General features: G+C 42.0%; 1 protein-coding gene and 2 long non-coding RNA genes across 5 annotated transcripts; 2 read left to right on the top strand and 1 right to left on the bottom strand.

Moving 5' to 3' along the window:
* The first annotated feature begins 89 nt into the window (after positions 1-89).
* LOC309858162 lies at positions 90-10,426 on the top strand. Its single transcript, XR_014308072.1, has 2 exons — positions 90-192; positions 7,660-10,426. It is a non-coding gene; the product is annotated as an uncharacterized lncRNA (long non-coding RNA).
* Positions 9,929-17,746, bottom strand: LOC309858161 (interferon-induced protein with tetratricopeptide repeats 2-like). 3 transcript variants are annotated; one of them, XM_082750851.1, is made up of 2 exons: positions 17,484-17,746; positions 9,929-12,707 (listed from the first exon to the last, which is right to left on the bottom strand). In XM_082750851.1, exons 1-2 carry the CDS (start codon positions 17,486-17,488, stop codon positions 11,303-11,305), a joined length of 1,410 nt encoding a protein of 469 aa, XP_082606977.1. In that variant the 5' UTR covers positions 17,489-17,746; the 3' UTR covers positions 9,929-11,302. The 3 variants fall into 3 exon arrangements, with proteins under 3 accessions (XP_082606977.1, XP_082606979.1, XP_082606978.1); XM_082750853.1 differs by having other exon boundaries at positions 9,929-13,063; positions 17,484-17,681; XM_082750852.1 differs by having other exon boundaries at positions 9,929-12,823; positions 17,484-17,681.
* LOC309858163 lies at positions 13,589-14,081 on the top strand. Its single transcript, XR_014308073.1, has 2 exons — positions 13,589-13,649; positions 13,866-14,081. It is a non-coding gene; the product is annotated as an uncharacterized lncRNA (long non-coding RNA).
* Positions 17,747-19,110: the final 1,364 nt, after the last annotated feature.

Genomic DNA, 19,110 nt, shown 5'->3' with positions numbered 1-19,110 from the left:
ATGGAAAGTGAAACTGACTGAGTGCAAGAGGAGGAAAAGAAAACTTAATGTGGAAATCTGGGCTGATTCAGTCAAAGCATGTCGTTTCGAAACATGACCCTGAAACTTACAGTTGGAGAGAATGTGAAAGCACTCCCAGGAGTCTGAGCGTAAATCTAGGGCAAGTCCCAGGAAACGGCTTTTTTCTTGCAGGTGAACACTTTGTTTTATTTACCTTGTTTGAAAACAAACAAACAAAACATTAAATACAATAAAATCATACAGGTACAAGACACAAGAAAAATGTTTTTTAAATAACTTGTTTTTCTATTGAAAATGAAAAGAAAAATTTAGTGAAAAACCTAGAATGAGGAAACACAAAATATAAATCTTACGGTGTTTGTGTGTCACCTTGACTATCCGTAGTATTGAATCCCTAGTATTGAATCATATGCCAACCAAGGTATTACTTTCAAGGCATTTTGTAAACATGACATATTCAATTGACTTTTCTCTCAAAATCAAAAACTTTTTTTTTTTTTTTCCTAGAGAGAGAGATTGAGCACTGGGGTCCACGCCCAGTGCAGAGCCTCACGTGGGGCTCGATCTCACGGCCCCGAGATCATGACCTGAGCCGAAGTCAGGAGTCGACCACTCAGCCGACTGAGCCACCCAGGGACCCCCAAAACTTTTTTTTAGTGTAGTTGACACACAATATTCGTTAGTTTCAGATGTACAACTCTGATTTGACAAATGCACACATTCCGCTATGCTTACAAGTGTGGCTTCCATGTGTCCCATTAACTTGCATGACTGAGTCACTGACCATATTCCTTATGCTCTGCTTTTTATTCGCATGACTTAGGCATTCCGTATGTGGAGGCTGTGTCTCCCTCTCCCCGCCACCTGTTTGGCCCAACCTCCTACCTCCTTCCTTTCTGACAATCTCATCAATTGTTCTCTGTGTTGATAGTCCCGATTCTACTTCTCATTGGTTCATTTTTTAAAGTTTCCACTTATGAGTGAAATCATATGGTATTTGTCTAAGTCTGATGATTTCACTTCACATAATACCTTCTAGGTCCATCCATGTTGTCTCGGGTGGCACGATCTCATCCTTTTTTGTGGCTATGTGATATTCTTCTGTGTGTGTGTGCGTGTGTGTGCGGGTACACATCTTCCTTATCCATTCCTCTAATGATGGACACTCAGGTTGCTTCCATATCTTGGCTATTGTAAATAATGATGCAGTGAACGGGGATGCATTTGTCTTTTTGAATCAGTGTTTTCATTTTCTTTGGGTAAATATCCAGTAGTGGAATTATTAGATCACATACTATCTTACTTTTAATTTTTTGAGGAAATGTCATACTGTTTTCCACAGTGATTGTACCAGTTTACATTCCCACCGGCGGTGCACAAGGGTTCCTTTGTTTCTACATCCTTACCAACACTTGTTATTTCTTGTCATTTTGATTTTAGCCATTCTAACCGGTATTAGGTGATTTCCCATTGTGGTTTTGATTTGCATTTCCCTGACTAGTGGTGTTGAGCATCTTTTCATGTATCTGTCAGCCATCTGTATGTGTTCTTTGGGAAAATGCCTGTTCAGGTCTTCTGACCATTTTTTAATTGGATTGTGTGGTGTTTCAGTATTGAGTTGTGTAAGTTCTTTATATATTTTGGATATGAACCCATTATTAGATATAGCATTTGCAAATATCTTCTCTCATTCAGTAGGTCATCTTTCTGTTTTGTTGATGGTTTCCTTTGCTATGTTAAAAACTCTTAATTTTGATGTAGTCCCAAGAGTTTATTTTTGCTTTTGTCTCCCTTGTATTAGGAGACATATCAAGGAGATGTTGCTGTGGCTGATGTCAGATAAACTACTGCCTTTGCTCTGTTCTAGGGTTTTTATGTTTTCAGATCTCACCTTTAGATCTTTAATCCAATTTCAGTTCATTTTTGTATATAGTAGGTGGTCCAGCTTCACTTTTTTGTAAGTAGCCGTCCAGTTTTCCCAGCACCATTTGTTGAAGAAACTGTCTTTTCCCCATTGTATAATATTCTTGCTTCCTTTGTTATGATTAATTGACCATATAATTGTGGATTTATTTCTGAGGTCTCATTTCTCTTCCATTGGCCTATGTGTCTATTTTTGTGACAGTACCACACTCTTTGGATTACTATAGATTTATAGTAGATCTTGAAATCTGGTATTGTGGTACCTCCAACTTTGTTCTTTCTCAGGATTGTTTTGGGTCTTTGGAGTCTCTTGTGGTTCCCAACAAATTTTAGTAATATTTATTTTAGTTTTGCAAAAGCTGCTGTTTGGTGGGGGGATGCACCTGTGTGGTTCAGTTAGTTAAATGTCTGCCTTCGGCTCTGGTGATCATCCCAGGGGCCTGGGATAGAGCCCAGTGTCAGGCTCCTTGTTTAGTGAGGAGTCTGCTTCTGCGTCTGCCCCTCCCCTGCTCATGTTCTCTCTCCCTCCCTCCCTCCTTCTTTCTCAAATAAATAAATAAAATATATTTTTAAAAGATTTTACTTATTCCTTTAACAGATAGGGATCACAAGTAGGCAGAGAGGCAGGCAGAGAGAGAGAAGGAAGCAGGCTCCCTGCTGAGCAGAGAGCCCAATGCGAGGCTCAATCCGAGAACCCTGAGATCATGACCTGAGCCGAAGGCAGAGGCTTTAACCCACTGAGCCACCCAGGCGCCCCAATAAATAAAATCTTTAAAAAAAAAAAAAAGAAAGAAAAAATGCTGTTGATATTTTGATAGGGCTTGCATTGAATTTGTAGATTGCTTTGGGTAATGTGGACATTTTAACCATGTCAATTTTTCCAATCCAGGAACATGTAATGTCTTTCCATTTGTTGGTGTCATCTTCAATTTCTTTCATCAGTGTTTTATAGTTTTCAGAGTACTGGTCTTTCATATCTTTGGTTAAGTTTATTCCTAGGTATTTTATTCTTTTTGATGCAATTTTAGGTTTTTTTTAAATTTCCCTTTCTGCTACTTTGTTATTTGGGTGTGGAAGCTCCATCCATTTCTGTATTAATTTCATATCCTGCCACTTTACTGAATTTGTAGATTACTTCTAGTAGTTTTTCTGCAGAGTCTTTAGAATTTTCTATGTATTGTATCATGTCATTTGCAAACAATGACAGTTTAACTTCTTCTTAACAACGTGGATGCCTCATTTCTTTTACTTGTCTGATTGCTGTGGCTAGGACTTCCAGTATTATGTTAAGTAAAAGAGGTGAGAGTAGACATCCTTGTCTTGTTCCTGACCTTGGAGGGAAAGCTCTCAGTTTTTCACCATTAAGTATGATGTAAGCAAACTATGGATTTTTCATATATGGCCTTTACTATGTTAAGGTATATTCCTTCCAAACCCACTCTGTTGAGAGTTTTTATCATGAATGGATGTTGAATCTTGCAAATGCTTTTTCTGCATCTGTTGAGATAGTCAGATATTTCTATTCTTCATTTTGTTGATATGGTGTGTGGTGTTAATTGACTTCTGAGTATGAGCCATCCTTGCCTCTCTGGAAAAACTTCCACTGGCTCATGGAAAGTGATCTTTTTAAGGTATTGTTGTAGGCTCTTTGCTAATATTTTGATGAGGATTCTCGCTGCTATGTTCATAAGGTATATTAGCCTACAGTGTTCTTTTTTTTTGTGGTGTCTTTCTCTGGCTTTGGTGTCAGGATAATGCTGGGCTCATAGAATATATTTGGAAGCATTACTTCCTCTTCTATTTTTTTGGAATAGTTTGAGGAGAGTAAGTATTAATTCTTCATTAAATATCTGGTAAATTTCCTTCTGAATCCATCCTGTCCTGGACTTTTACTTATTGGTAGTTTTCTGATTACCAATTCAATTTTGTTACTTATAATTGATCTGTTTAGATTTTCTATTCTTGGTTCAGTTTTGGAAGATTGTATGTTTCTAGGAATTTATCCATTTCTAATAGGTTGTCCAGTTTGTTAGCATATAATTTTTCATAGTGTTCTCTTATAATCTTTTATACTTCTGTGATGTGAGTCATGATGTCCCTCTCATTTTTTATTTTATTTATTTGGGTACTTTCTCTTTTTGATAGGTCTGGCTGAGGGTTTGTCAATTTTGTTTACGTTCTTGAAAAACCAGCTCTTAATTTTATCGATTTTCTCTATTGTCATTTTAGTCTTTGTGTCATTTATTTCCACTCTGATTTTTATTATTTCCTTTCTTCTACTTACTTTGGGTTTTGTTCTTATTTTTCTAGTTCCTTTAGGTGTAAGGTTATATTCTTAATTTGAGTTTTTTCTTGTTTCTTGAGGTAGGCCTATATCTCTACATACTTCCCTCTTGAACTGCTTTTACTATCCCCCAAAGATTATGGACGACTGTGTTTTCATTATCATTTGTCTCCATGTATTTCTTTTATTTCTTCTTTGATTTCTTCGTTGACTCATTTGTTGTTTGGTGTCATATTGTTTAATCTCCATGTGTTTGTGGTTTTCCCAGCTTTTTTCTTGTGATTGATTTCTAGTCTCATACCATTGTGGTTGGAAAAAATGTATGGTATGATTTCAGTCCTCTTAAATTGATCAAGTCTTGTTTAATGCCTTACATATGATTTATTCTGGAGAATGTTCCATGTACACTTGAAAAGAATGTGTCTTCTGTTTTTGGATGGAATATTCTGTATGTATATACCTGGTATGTCCATGTGACATAATATGTCTATCATCCAAAGACATTGTTTCCTTATTGATTTTCTGTCTGGACAATTTATCCTTTGATGTGAGTGGAGTGTTAAAGTCCCCTGATATTATTATATCACCATCAGTTCTCTCTTTATGTCCATTCATATTTGCTTTATGTATTTAGGTGCTCCAATGGGTGTGTAGATATTTACAATTGTTATATCCTTTTGTTGACTTGATCCTTTTATCATTAGGTAATGCCCTTCTTTTTCTTGTTAGGGTCTTTTTTTGTTTGCTTTTGCAGTCATTATTTTGTTTTTTAAAAGATTTTATTTATTTATTTGACAGATAGAGATCATAAGTAGGCAGAGAGGCAGGCAGAGAGAGAAGAGGAAGCAAGCTCCCTGCTGAGCAGAGAGCCTGATGTGGGGCTCGATCCCAGGACCCTGAGATCATGACCTGAGCCAAAGGCAGAGACTTTAACCCACTGAGCCACCCAGGCACCCCTACAGTCTTTATTTTAAAGTTTGTTTTATCTGATATAAGTATTGCTACTTTGCCTTTTTTTTTTTCCCTCCTCCTTCTTCTATTTGCATGGTGAATGTTTTTCCATCCCTTCCCTTTCAGTCTGTGTATGTTTTTAGGTCTGAGGTGAGTCTCTTATAGGTGATATAGGTGAGTCTTATTTTTTTATCCACTCTACCTCCTATGTCTTTGGACAGCATTTAGGCCATTTATATGTAAGTAGTTTCTACACCTAACATAGGGCTTACCCTCATGATCCCAAGGTTAAGAGTCACCCACTGTACTGACTTAGCTAACCAGGTGCCCCTAGGCCATTTACATTTAAGTAATTATTGATAGGTCTGTACTTACTGCCATTTTAAAATTTGTCTTCTGGGTGTTTTTATAAGTTTTCTTTGTTCCTTCTTCTCTTGCTCTTTCTTTGTGGATGATGAGTTTCTATAGTGTAATGATTGGCTCTATTTTTCTTTTTTGTTTGTGTATCTATCATAAGTTTTGTGTTTGTGCTGCAATAAAGTTCACATATAACATCCTAAGTAAATAGCTGTCTATATTAATTTGATGTTCATTTAAGTTCAAATACATTCTGGGAAAAAAAAGAAGAAAAAAGCCTTTTTATCTTTTTCTTCATCACTTTTTCTTCCCTTTTCTATGTTTTATGTATACATCGTCATATTTTACATCTTTTTTTTTTAAGATTTTATTTACTTATTTAACAGAGATCACAAGTAGTCAGAGAGGCAGGCAGAGAGAGAGAGGAGGAAGCAGGCTCCCTGCTGAGCAGAAAGCCCAATGTGGGGCTCAATCCCAGGACCCTGAGATCATGGCCTGAGCTGAAAGCAGAGGATTTAACCCACTGAGCCACCCATGTGCCCCATATTTTACATCTTTTAATCATAATTTTCTTATGTCTAATCACAGTCATTTCCTTTCCACTTAAAGAAGTCTCTTTAACATTTCCTGTTAGGCTGGTTTCCTGCTGATAAATTCCTTTATCTTTTTGTCCAGGGAAACTCTTTATCTCACTTTCAAATCTGAATGATAACCTTGCCGGGTAGAGTATTCTTGGTTATAGGTGCTTCCCTTCAGCACTTTGAATATATCATGCCACTCCCTTCTGACCTGCAAAACTGCTGCTGAAATATCAGCTTATCGCCTTATAGGTTATCCCCTGTAGGTAACTTTTTGTTTCTCTCCAGCTGCTTTTAAGATTCTCTTCTTATCTTTATCCTTTGACATTTTAGGTATTATGGACCTTCTTGGGTTCATCTTGTTTGGAAATCTCTGTGCTTCCTGGACTTGGCTATCTGTTTCCTTCTCTAGGTTAGGAAAGTTTTCTGCTATTATTTCTTCCAAGTGGGTCTTCACACCTCTCTCTCTTATTTCTTCTGGGATCACCATATTGTGAATATTTGTTTACTTGATATTGTCTGAGAGATCTCTTCATTTTTCCTCATTTTTTTAAAATTATTCTTTTGTTTTGCCATGCAGCCTGTGTGCTCTCCATTACCCTGTGTTCTAGATGGCAGATACCTTGTCCTGCATACTCTCATCTATGGCTGATGCTCTGTGGTGTGTTTTATATTTCAGTTCTTGTATTCTTCAGCTCTGACTAGTTCTTTTTAAGATTTTCTATCTTTCTATTGAAGGTCTCACTGAGGTCTTCCATTCTTTTCTCCAACCCAGTGAGCATCTTCACAATAATTAATCTAAATTCTTTATCAGGTGGGATACCTACCTGGCTCAGTCAGTAGACCCTCAATTTCAGGGTCATGAGTTCAAGCCCTATGTTAGAGCTACTGAAAAAAATTTATAAAAAATTCTTTATCAAGCATGTTTCTTATCCCTGTTTTACCTAGTTCTTAACCTGAGTTTTTTTCTTATTGTTGTTGTTGTTCTTTTTTTTTCTTTTTTGGAGCATATTCCTCAGTCTCCCCATTTTGCAGATTAGGAGGAATGGCTACTCCTCCTAAACTTGAAGGCATAGTCTTGTCAATAATGTCCCCTTTGTAGATTGTGTGCTTGGTGGCTTTTGCTGGCTGGCTGGAACTGTGGCTGTATATGCTAGTCATTGTCTTAAAACAACGGCTTTTTAGAAATGTCAGTCAGAGAAAGGCAGATACGATATGATTTCATTCATGTGTGGGATTTAAGATAAACATAGGGGAAGAAAAATAAAAATAAAATAAGATAAAACAGAAAGAGAGGCAAACCACAAGAGACTCTTAACTATGGAGAACAAACTGAGGGTTGCTGGAGGGGAGGAGGATGGGAGTATACTAAAAGGGTGATGGGTATTAAGGAGAGCATGTGTTGGGATGAGTACTGGGTGTTGTTATGTAAGTAATGAATCACTAAATTCCACTCCTGAAACCAATACTACCCTGTATATTAATGAATTTCACACTGAATTTAAATAAAATCTTGGAAGAAAAAAAATAGTGGTTTTTCTACAGAAAGAAAATAATGATAATGATAAGAATAAGAATAAGAGCAGAAGAAGAAAAGAAGAATTGAAAAAAGAAAAAAGCAGAAAAGGGAAAAGAAAAACAATAAATGAGAACAAAACCAAACCAAAAAGAACACAAATTAAAATAAGACAAGACAAATTTTTAAAAAATGAAAAAGTAAGATAAAATACAAATTAAGAAAAAATTTTAATTAAAAACAAAACAAAACAAATATGCCATGGCTTATTTTCTGTCTCCCAGCAATACAGAGGTTGGTAAGGTTACAAGCTCTCTGTGGAAACTGGACCCACCACTTACAGCATCGAGACCCTGTTCCACTTTGGGCTTTTAAGATGGAGGAGGAGAGAGCAACCCCACAGTTCTTTGGCTTTTATAAACTTTGGCATTTTTTCTGTGTCTCAGTGAGACCAGAGCTGGGGTGGGCTTGTGGACCCTGGGCTTGTTGAGGTTAGGAACTCCCTGTGACAGCTGGACCTGCCTGTGATGGTGTCCAGACTCTGCCTTAAGGTGGAGTGAGAGGGTAAACCGTAAACTGTATAACAGTTGCCCCTCTACCCCAGAGTGTTCTCCCACCTCCTCTGCTCCTGGGCCATCTCGCCTTGTCTCTTCCATATGTTAGCTTCTCTTTTAAACCATAGCCTTTTTCTGTGCCCCAGGACAGAGGGATGTGTTCTCTGTCCCTCAGTCCCTCTTTCCCCGTGGCCGCTGACAGCATGGGGGTGGGGGTCTGGGGTTCCCTTCCTTCCAATGTCTCTTGCTCTTCTCTTGTCATTCTCTCTGCCTTTGGTTGTTCAGTAGCTCTTCAGTCAGCCCTCAGTACTTCAGGGGAACTTGTTCTATTGGTAGGTGTAATTTGATATATATTCTGGGGGAGAAAGTGAGTTCAGGGTCTTCCTGCTTTGCGTCTTGGGCCTGACTCCCAAGAGCTCCTAAGAACTGCATTTTTAATACAGTCTGCAGGAGATTCTGATACAGGGGTTTCTGGGACCACGTGATGTGAAAGAATATCCAGAAATATTTGGTAAAAAGTAGTCTCTTGCAATAAATTTTCTTGTGGAAGACAATTTGCAACACGAGACCTGGATTAATTTTGCCTGTTCAGTCTACTACCTGTGGGATGATGCAGGAGTCTAATCACTGAGTCTGAATTTCCTTTCTTTGCCCCACACCAAATATGGAATGCCAGGCCCTGCAGTGCAGTTTAGATCTGTGAGGTCTAAGGCGATCCTTTAGTTTTCCCAGCTGTAAAATGGGAATAGTAACCCATGTAATATTGTTTAATGGCTATCTCAGAAATTCATGTGTTTATGCTTCAGTCTCTGAAGGAGTGATATTATCCTGAGAGGTTTTTTTTTAATTTTTATAAAACTTCTACCCATGATGTATATAATCATAAAAACCTAGGGAGTATAGTTCTCATAGTTGATTTGGTGAAAGAATGGTCAAGTAGATAGATAGGAGAAAGGCTCCCTCCATTCTTGAAACTATAGAAAGCAGAGACTCTTGGGAAACAAAACTGACGGATGATTTTCCCAACAGGAGTATCATGAGGTATTGTGAGTCCAGAGATGATATCTAGTGAGAGAAACCTGCAACTTGGATAATTCTGTAATTCTGATTGGTTCTCTTCACAATTTGTTATCCTGTTGTCATAAAGGGACATACATTTATAAATGGTATAAATTCTTGTGGTACTATAGACGGTATCAATACTACCCTTAGACTGAGGGAAGAGGGGCCCCTGACTTTGTCCTTATGCTTTACAAAGTCCCACATTTCATAGATACCCACAAAAAATGTAAATTTTTAAAAGAAGACATGGCATCTCTGCTGCTCAGAATCTGGTTCTTAATCCCGGCAGAGCAGGAGTTGCACAACCTCGACATCCAGCCCAGGGGAAATTCATCTCTGTGTCTCACCTTCTTCGCTCAGAGAGGAAAGAAGTTGTGTTGTGCAAGTTTCCGTGTTGGGAGGGTGCTGATGTGAGAGACACACACCGGGTTTGGAGTGGAGGGAGGAGCTGCGCAACAGAAGTGGTTAGATTAGAGAAAAGGCAAATTTACCCATCTGCTCAAAGCTTTCCTCTTAGCCCAAACGAAGAATTATTTTCCAGTGCATTAGTACTGGCTGCCTCTCTCCTGGCTTCTCTTCTTATTCTAATTCCTGGCTCAAGAAGTACTCATGAATCCATATAGTATTCACAACAGTTGCATATGGTGGTCAAATAACATTCTGCAAATTAAGAAATGCACAGTTCTTTTTAAAAAATATTTTATTTATTTATTTGAGAGTGAGAGCGAGAGAGAGAGAGAGAGAGAATGAGAGGAGAGATGTCAGCGGGAGAAGCAGACTCCCCGCTGAGCAGGGAGCCCGATGTGGGACTCGATCCCAGGACTCCAGGATCATGACCTGAGCCGAAGGCAGTCGCTTAACCAACCAAGCTACCCAGGCGCCCCTGCACAGTCCTCTTAAATCTGTAAGCACGTAGATTTAGATTTCTACACTAAGCCAAACTTCCTTTTGCATTTGGACTCTTTTTTGGAGCCAACTTGCCCATGAATGGTTGTTCGGTACCAGTGTTTAAAGATAAAATGATATAGGACTAGATTTTCATACCCATACATACCCAGACAATAGGGTACGGGAGTTGTCCAACCTGTCTTTTGAATATAAAGGCAGTAACAGCATTTTAAATGCTAGTAATAAGAAGGGTGCGATACAATGAAAACAAACCTAGAGGTTAAAAATAGAAGGCAACAGAAGAGCTGGCTTTCTTTATGTTCATTTGGAACAAGAGTCCATTCATCAGTTGAATCTGCTTTTTGGCTATTATGATTTTTTAATAGTTACATTGAAATATAATCTATATGCTGTGCAGTTCACCCACTTAAAGGGTCCAATTCAGTAGCTTTCAGCGTTTCACAGAGCTGTGCAACCATCACCACAGTAAGTTTTAGAAGATTCCCATCACTCCCAAAACACAATTCCACATCACTTTCCTGACACCTGTGATCCTGCCACTGACCCCAGCCCCAGGCGACCCCTGCCTCCCCAGACAGTCCTCAGTCTAGACTGTCCATACAACCTGAGTTCAAATAGACTGAGGACTGTCTGGGGAAGAAGCAGAAGTGAGGGAGAGAAGATACCCAGCCCTATGGAGGCTTTGGTCCCCCCGCCTTTGAATGGACACATTAGTGTCTCAAACTGCACAAGATCTAAAATGATTCCAAGGGTGGAAAGACATTGCAAAAACGGACCACACTGTTAACAGATGTGAGGGATCTGGCTGCTTTATCTAAACCTAGAGACAAACCCAAGACATCACCACAGGGAGGATGACTAAGAAAATATCATAATGCAAACTACTCCCAAGAGGTCAGTTGGGAAGTAGCCTTCTAACCAAACCCTGTGACCCCCCCCCCCATCTAGTCCCTGTCCCAGAACTCCCTGAGCAATTCATGTGTGATACCCAACAGGTATCCTCCCCAAACCCGGTGCAGACCCATGGCCAGCAGCTCAGTCCACACCTATGCTGCTGTAAAGTTGCCCCATATCATGAATACCCACTTGGTGGAGGGGTTTCTGCTCCCTTCCCTGCATCATTCCATCAGCACCATATGTTGATTCCTTATTCCTCAGTGAAAGATACTGAATGGAGGAAGCTTCCAGAGTCCAAACACCTCTCGGAGTTTTCCTCTGCTGGCCGCATGTCTCCGTTCAGCTCCTGAAGAAATGCCAAGAGGTGCAAAGCTACGGAATCAGTTCCGTTTTTAGAAAGCCTGGTACAGGCAATTTTCTGCAGCTTATTTTTCATCTTTTCTTTCTCCTTTGATTCCTGGTTGATTTTCATGCCCTGTATGAAATGGTGGATGGCCTTGTCTTCGCACTTCAGCTGGTACAGCTGGAAGTTGCCGTAGCGCAGGTGGAGCACTTGCCTGGCTCCTGGAGAAAGCTCTTTGCTGAATTCTTTCTGGAAGTAATGCTCCGCGGCATCATACTTGCCTGCCTGCGCGTAGAGGCAGGCCAGATAGGAGCAGACACAGGGGAACTCTGCATTGGCCTCATCCACTCTCTTTAAATGATACACAGCTTGTTCTATGGTTTCCTGTAACTTCGCCCTTTGGACGCTCATCTCATTCCTTCCTGGGTCCTGGAGCATCTCGAGGACTTTGGTCCTGTAGAGGCAGCCGATTCGCCAGTGCAGGATGGTGCTGTCCGGAGAACCTTCCAGGGCCTTTCTTAGCAGCTCTGCAGCTTGGTCCAGGGCCTCTTTCCTCCGATACAGCTTTGCTGCTTGGCAGAGCACATCTGTTGTCCCCGGGGCTCCCTTCAGCGCCTCCTCCACGAGCCTGTCTGCTTCCTCTTCCTCCTTCATCTTCTGAAGCTTCAGAGCCAAGAGGACTTTCGCGTACTGGTTGTCAGGATTCAGCCGGATGGCCCGCCGCAGAGGGTCCACGGGATTCTGAGGCTGCGGCCAGGTGTCCAGACGGTAGCTGGCGATGGCCAGACCCGAGGCAAAATCCGGGTTCTTGGGCTCCTTTTCCAGAGCCTTCTTAAAGCACACCTTGGCCCTCTCGTTGTGCCTCCCTCCACACTGCAGCCGGGCCCATCCCTCCTCGAAGTCCAGCTCGGGGCTTTCCATTCTGTAGGGGCTGCGAGCCTGCGCGCAGACTCGTCTCACCTTGTCTACATACATCTGCGCGTCTGCGTGTCTGCCCAGGTGGTAGGAGACCCAGGCGAAGTTGCCCCAGGTGACCAGACTCCGGAGGTCCGCTTGCTCCGGGTGCTCCCGCCGGATCAGCTCCTCCGCCCGCCGCAGGCTCTCCAGCGCCGCCTCGCCGCGGCCTCTGCGGTGCTCGATGTAGGCCTGGATGTTGAACACCGTCGCTCTGAACTCGTTGTTCTGAAACTCCGTGTCATTACACACCTCGTCTTCGAACTCATCCAGCGACTCTCCTCCCTCCACCAAGTTCCAGTTGAAATGGCATTTCAGCTGCGGTAAGCAGCTCTCCAGGGCGGTCATGGTGCTCTCGCTGGAGGGCAAAACAGAAAGATGCAGGCTGTCAGACAGGGCGTGGGTTCTCCCGGGGAGCAGAGCAAGTGCAATAAGTGCAATTCACTTCCCACTCCTCCTCCTCGACGGTGTTCACTCCAACCAGAAAAGAACAGTATTTCCTTTTCATTTCTTTCTATATTTTGGCATCTGTGTTAAGTGCACAGGGACGCAGGGGTTGGGTGATGGGGGGGTGGGGTGGGGCAGAAGGATTAGAGAGAGTGTTGGGGTGGGATTCAGAGGCCCCGGAGCTAGGTTTCCCCGAACAGGGCGGTTTGTGAGGGTCCCGCTGGCCCTCTGCTGTCTGCCGTGAGGGCCTGTGCAGGCGCAGCACATCTGGGGGGACAGATTATATTATATTTTGTTCCAAAATAAAAGCTTAAAACATTGCTAACATATATGATGATAATAAATTTAAGCGGTAGAATAATATAAAAGCAGAGGATGTAAGTAAGCTCCACAGGAGGATTGACTTTGTGTCGCTTTTGTTTAAAGATTCTCTGAGAAAGAGACATAGAGACAGCATGGGCAGGGGAGGGGCAGAGGGAGAGAGAGGGAGAAGCGGACTCCCTGCTGAATGCAGAACCCAAGGACTTGGGGCTGGGGCTCCATCCCAGGACCTGGAGATCATGACCTGAGCCACAGTCAGATGCTGAACCGACTGAGCCACCCCTGACTTGACACAGTTTTTAAGAAGAAAGCCTATTTGATTGCTTTATGTTCCTGTTCTTCATCTTACCCAGCATTTGCTTTCCTGGTTTGAAAATTTTAGCTTTAGAATTGTCTATTCTGTTCCTGTCTTGATAGCTTGATTTTAATCTCATTATCCCTCTGAAATTCAACCACATTTGTCTCCTGTATTTTCAGTTTCTTAGTTCCCCTTAATCTGTCCTTTTCATATATCCTTAACTGACTTTCTGTGGTTATCCAAACTTTTTTTTTTTTTTTTTTTTTTTTAAGATTTTTTTTTTTTTATTTGACAGAGAGAAATCACAAGTAGATGGAGAGGTAGGCAGAGAGAGAGAGAGAGGGAAGCAGGCTCCCCGCTGAGCAGAGAGCCCGATGCGGGACTCGATCCCAGGACCCTGAGATCATGACCTGAGCCGAAGGCAGCGGCTTAACCCACTGAGCCACCCAGGCGCCCAAAACTTTTTTTTTTTTAATCCAATTGGTTTTGTCTTGTCTTTTTATTAATTTGGCATTCTCTGTTCTCCTTTTATCTGAACTTTTCCATTTTGATATTTTAAATCATATTTCAACAATTCTAAATGCTTACTTATATCCTCTGCTTTTATATTATTCTACTGCTTAAGTTTATTATCATCATATATGTTAGCAAGGTTTAAACTTTTATTTTGGAACAAAATATAATCTTTTTTTTTCTCCTCTCCACCCCACTGCTATTTCTTAGACCGGTGATTTCTGTTTTTAACATTTCTCATTGTGCTGGTGTATTAAAACTTCTGCATTTTGTTGCTATAATTATCTTTTGAAATTTTATTTTTCCTCTCCTGTGGTTTGCTTTCACGCAGGGTGTTGGAATTGAAGCTATAGGAGGAGGCTCACACTAGCTTCTTTTCTTATGGGAAATGCTCTTTTTCCCTTAAGGTACTCTTCTGGGAAGATTTCCCATTCCCTTCAACGTTGGTTCTTAAAAATCAAATCAAATCAAATAACAAATAAGGAAAACTCACCACACAGAAACCTTATTTTGAATAACTTTAGAGATGAGAAGGTTAAAAATCATTAACTTCCCCAAATAATTTCTCTGCATTGCCTACATATTGGAGTCCCTGAAGTGTTGTTTTTCTCACTTCAAAACATTTTTTCATGGTGTATATTAATTAGCCCTTTTATCAGGAGCTGATATTCTAACTATTATGGATTCTGACATAGAAAAGCAGTAGATATGTGGAAAGTTATGTAATGTGGCAAAGACCGTGTTTGAAATGCTTGTCCAAATGGAAGATTATATTCCCCCACTTTCTTCCTACCCCTTAGCCTTCACTTTTTAGCACCCCCCCACCACCAATTTGATGATTAGATCAGAGCTGGGCACCTAAACTCAAGTGGAAGCTGAGTACGGGGGAAGGGGGTGGGGAGTCAGGTGTCTGGACTTAGGAGGAGCACTGTGTGTGCTGGAGGGCTCCCAGGGGCCATGGTCTGAAGTGTGGCCAGCAGAGAGTGTGACCCAGATGCACACGGAGCAGACGCAGAGTCTGGGTCCCTGACGCTCTCCATTGTCCTGTTCTGGCCTGCCTGGTGTTGCTCTAGTCCTGTGTGTGGGTCCCGTGAGCCATTCCAGGAACCTTAAATCATTTCCTGTTCATTTCTGTTACTTGAATTGGATGGAGACTTAACTCCAAGTAGAATAAACAGAAGAGAGGAAAGAAAACCAGTAGGAGTTTTTGCCAGGGGAAGGACCCTCTGTCTATTCAAAGTCCCAGACAGGTCTCAGTGAGGAGCCTGGTTGTCAGAGCCTCTTTTTAAAAAATTAATTAATTAATTAATTTTTTAATAAACATATAATGTATTTTTATCCCCAGGGGTACAGATCTGTGAATCACCATGTTTTACAAACTTCACAGCACTCACCATTTGTCTGAGCCTCTTGATGCAATATGGGGGGTGGTATGGGTGGTGGCTGTGTGTGTGTATGTGTGTGTGTGCACGCATGCACGCACCCAGGAGTGTGCCTGGCGTGATATCTGGCATTGTAATGACAGCAGCCTCCTCTTGAAAAGTTTGTGTCCAAATGGATCTATTTTCCTTCTCAGTAAGGTTGCATAAGCTTAGCAATAAGCTTTTTATCAACTTTCTCATTTAATGTTTTATAAAGATTTATTGATTTATTTGAGAGAGTGTGCAAGTGAGGGGAGTGGTAGAGGGTGAGGGAGAGAGTGAATCTCAAGCAGACTCCATGTAGAGTGTGGAGCCCAATGTGGGTCTCGATCTCATAACCCTGAGATCATGACCTGAGCCAAAATCAGGAGTTGGACACTTAACTGACTGAGCTGCCTAGGCTCCCTGCAACATCCTCATTTTATAAAAGAAGCAGAGAGAATGAATCCAGTTGAAATTATCTCCAGCATATAAAGCACATAGACAGTTGTGTATTTGTAGGATAGAGGCATTTACTAGACACACTTAGGTAGAATCCCTCTGAGCAGCCATTCGAAAGCATCCAATTTCACTGTGTGATTACGAGTTTTTGTTTCCACCAGTAATTCAGAAGCTGGTTCCAGACACTTGCTTCCTGGACTCAGACTTCTGAGACCTATACACCTGATGACTCTAGAAGTTCCAAATATTTACACACAGCAATGTGTTACCCTGCTTCTTGTCCGCAGAAAAGCCACAGTGACACCATTCCCCAGGCTCAGAGCTAATGCTGCCGCCAGTGTCTAAGGGTATTACTGGCTTCACTGAGGAGCCTGTTAGAAATGCACATCCTTGGACCTCAATTAAGAATTACCAAATCAGAATCTGAAATGGGGGGGGGGTCTTTAGCAAGCCTTCCAGGTAGATCTTATGCATGCTCAGATTTGAGAATGACTGTCTTAGAGCACAGGGCCAATGCCTGGTGACAGTGCCTATAGCTAAGCGATCAAAGAAAATTAGAAAAGAGTTGGGTGGGTCTGTGTTATTAAGGGAGAGATTCTAAGACTAAAGTTCCAAGGAATAGGAACAAGGTTTCTAAATATTCTGAGTCACCCTAGAAATAGATATCTGGAAATATATCAGATCTTTTTCTTATCAGGCAGACATGGAGAGTAGCAGAAAATGTATTGCTTCAAGAAGAGATATCAGGAAGCTTATAGAAGGAGGGCAATGTGTCCTCTAGGAAGTGAGAGCTAGGGCTGGTGTCCCCACTTGTTGGAGCTCCCAGGACTGAGGCTGAGGCGTCTAGCCTGGCCACACCCTCACACTGGAGAAAACAAAATTTCCCTTCCTACCCCATCTCCTCTCGGGGCAATCTTATGTTTCTGGGGTGTAAGAGCATTTAAGAGGTGGGGGCTGTTTTCTCCAAGCACCCCATCTCCAATTCATACTTCATAGACAAGGACTCTAGCCAATCAGTAGCATTTTGGAGTAAAATATATTTCTGTTAAAAGAATGGATTAAATATATTTCTGTTGAAAAAAGGGATACATTTTACCAGCCCTGATGCAAATGTGAGATGAAAGAACGTATTTATTTATTTTTTATAAACTTTTAAAAAAATAAATTTATTTATTTATTTTCAGAAAAACAGTATTCATTATTTTTTCACCACACCCAGTGGAAAGAACATATTTAAAGTAAAATCCACCTTAGCATGAGCTGGGGTTGCTTCCTGGAGTACATTTTAACCCTATCTGCTAAAAACAGAGCCTTTGTTAAATAAGAATCTTAGTAAAAGCCCCTTGCTTCATCCTTTCAAATAAGAAACAAAAGGGACAGTCTACAGGAGCCACCCCCTGCCCCGGATCCAAACATCTCTCCCTCTGCCATTCTTCCTCCCTCCCTCCTCTGGACACGAGAGATGCCCTAAGGAAGCTGGACAGTGTGGGGCAGAACATCACAGAAATAAACAAGCCGGCAATGGGAAGACAAAGCCACGACCTACAGAGCAGTCACGGCAAGGCTACAAACAGACACTAAATAAAGCAAAACAAGTCAGGAACTTGTGTTTTCAGAGCAGGGCCGTGTGGGATTTGCATTCCACAGCAAGACTGATTGGACATTTTCAACACAATCAGGGCAGAATATTTACCTCATGTTTGCGGAGCGCTTCTCAGCGGTTCTGGAAGGCTGTCGCTCAGGCTGCTGTGCTCTTCAGAGATCTTCCTGCTCTGCCTCCCAGAGATGCTAGGGAGATCTATATATGGGGCATTTCTTGATTCCTTTGCTGTGTTTTCCTGCGGTTTGCTTTAGGAAAGAGAAACTGAAACTGCAAAGTACAATCAGCAGGGCTCTAAGAAGAAATGAATCTTGAGTAAGATCCCTGCCTGTAGCACACCCAACCCCCACCCTGCGGTGAGTCAGAACTTCCTCTTTGTGACCATAGTGACAGACTAGATCAGCTGACATGAAGGGAGCCCAGCTTGGAGAGGGACACAGGTACCAAGCACCAAGTACCCGGCCTCTTCACCACAATGTTAACCCATCCTCGTTCTGCTGCCCTTATCACCAGCGTGGTCTGCAGACCCCAGGGAGGGATGCTCTTTTTTTTTAAGATTTTATTCATTTATTTATTTATTTGACAGAGAAAGAGAGAGGGAGGGAACATAAGCAGGGGGAGTGGGAGAGGGAGAAGTGGGCCTCCCACTGAGCCGGGAGCCCCGTGTGGGACTCAATCCCAGGACCCTGGGACCATGACCCAAGGCGAAGGCTGACGCTTAACAACTGAGCCACCGAGGCGCCCCAGCCAAACAGCTCCCCACACCTGTACACATTCTGGGCCTCCCCGAGCGCCACAACATTTAAAGTCCCGTGGCTCACCCTGGTGTCCTGCACTCCCACATCACAATTTGCAACCACGGGGGTTTGCTGTGATGGAGGAAATGTACTTCCTTTGCTTTTTCCTTATTCATACCCCTGATCTCAGAGGGATGACAGTGTGTGTGGACCCAAGAGGAAAAGAGATAACAGCACTAGGAATCTTTGGTGTCTGGAAATTACACAGAGCACGAGTGAAGCCTGTTCTCCAGGACCACTGAGTACAGCTGAGGCACGTTAGTTCAGTCTTGGAGAGAGCCTTCTGGATGTCTGTTTGTGTCTGTGAGCAGTGGGGTGGAAGGAGGAGCTATGCTTCTTGACAGTTCTCTACCTTTTGAGTGGGACACAGAGTCGAGCCTATCCCTGTTGGAAACTCTTACTTTTGGGTGTCATTCAGGAGTTACAAGTCCTAGTATATATTTATAGAAATGGATGTTAGGGGCGCCTAGGTGGCGTGGTCCGTTAAGCATCTGCATTCAGTTTGGGTCATGACCTCAGGGTCCTGGGATGGAGCCCTGTATTGGGCTCCCCATTCAGTGGGGGAATCTGTTTGTCACTCTACCCCTTCCCTTGCTCATGCTCTCTCTCTGTCTCTCTCTCTCTCAAATAAAAAAAAATAAAGTCTTTAAAAAAATGTATGTTAGTTGTACAAGAAATGCTGCAGAAGGAAACTAGGAACACGGTAGGATTTTTTGGTGTCGTATGTTTTGAATTTGCATTCAAGAAAACAACCAGATAGAAATGTTTAAGTCTCATTATAAAGGTACCAGGTGGGGAGAAGCACAGGAAAAGCACGTGCTAGCTGTGTTCTGAAATGCCTGGAGGGACTGTGGTACTCTTCAGAAATCCGTATGGCCAGTGCCTGTGTGGACTGCATTCACAGGAGGAATGTCCCAGCTGCT

This window comes from Mustela nivalis, assembly GCF_964662115.1.
Source record: "Mustela nivalis genome assembly, contig: HAP1_SCAFFOLD_1950, whole genome shotgun sequence".
NCBI classification, from domain to species: Eukaryota; Metazoa; Chordata; class Mammalia; order Carnivora; family Mustelidae; genus Mustela; species Mustela nivalis.
Note: the sequence above shows the minus strand (reverse complement) of the source record. Positions and strands in the feature narration are given on the sequence as shown.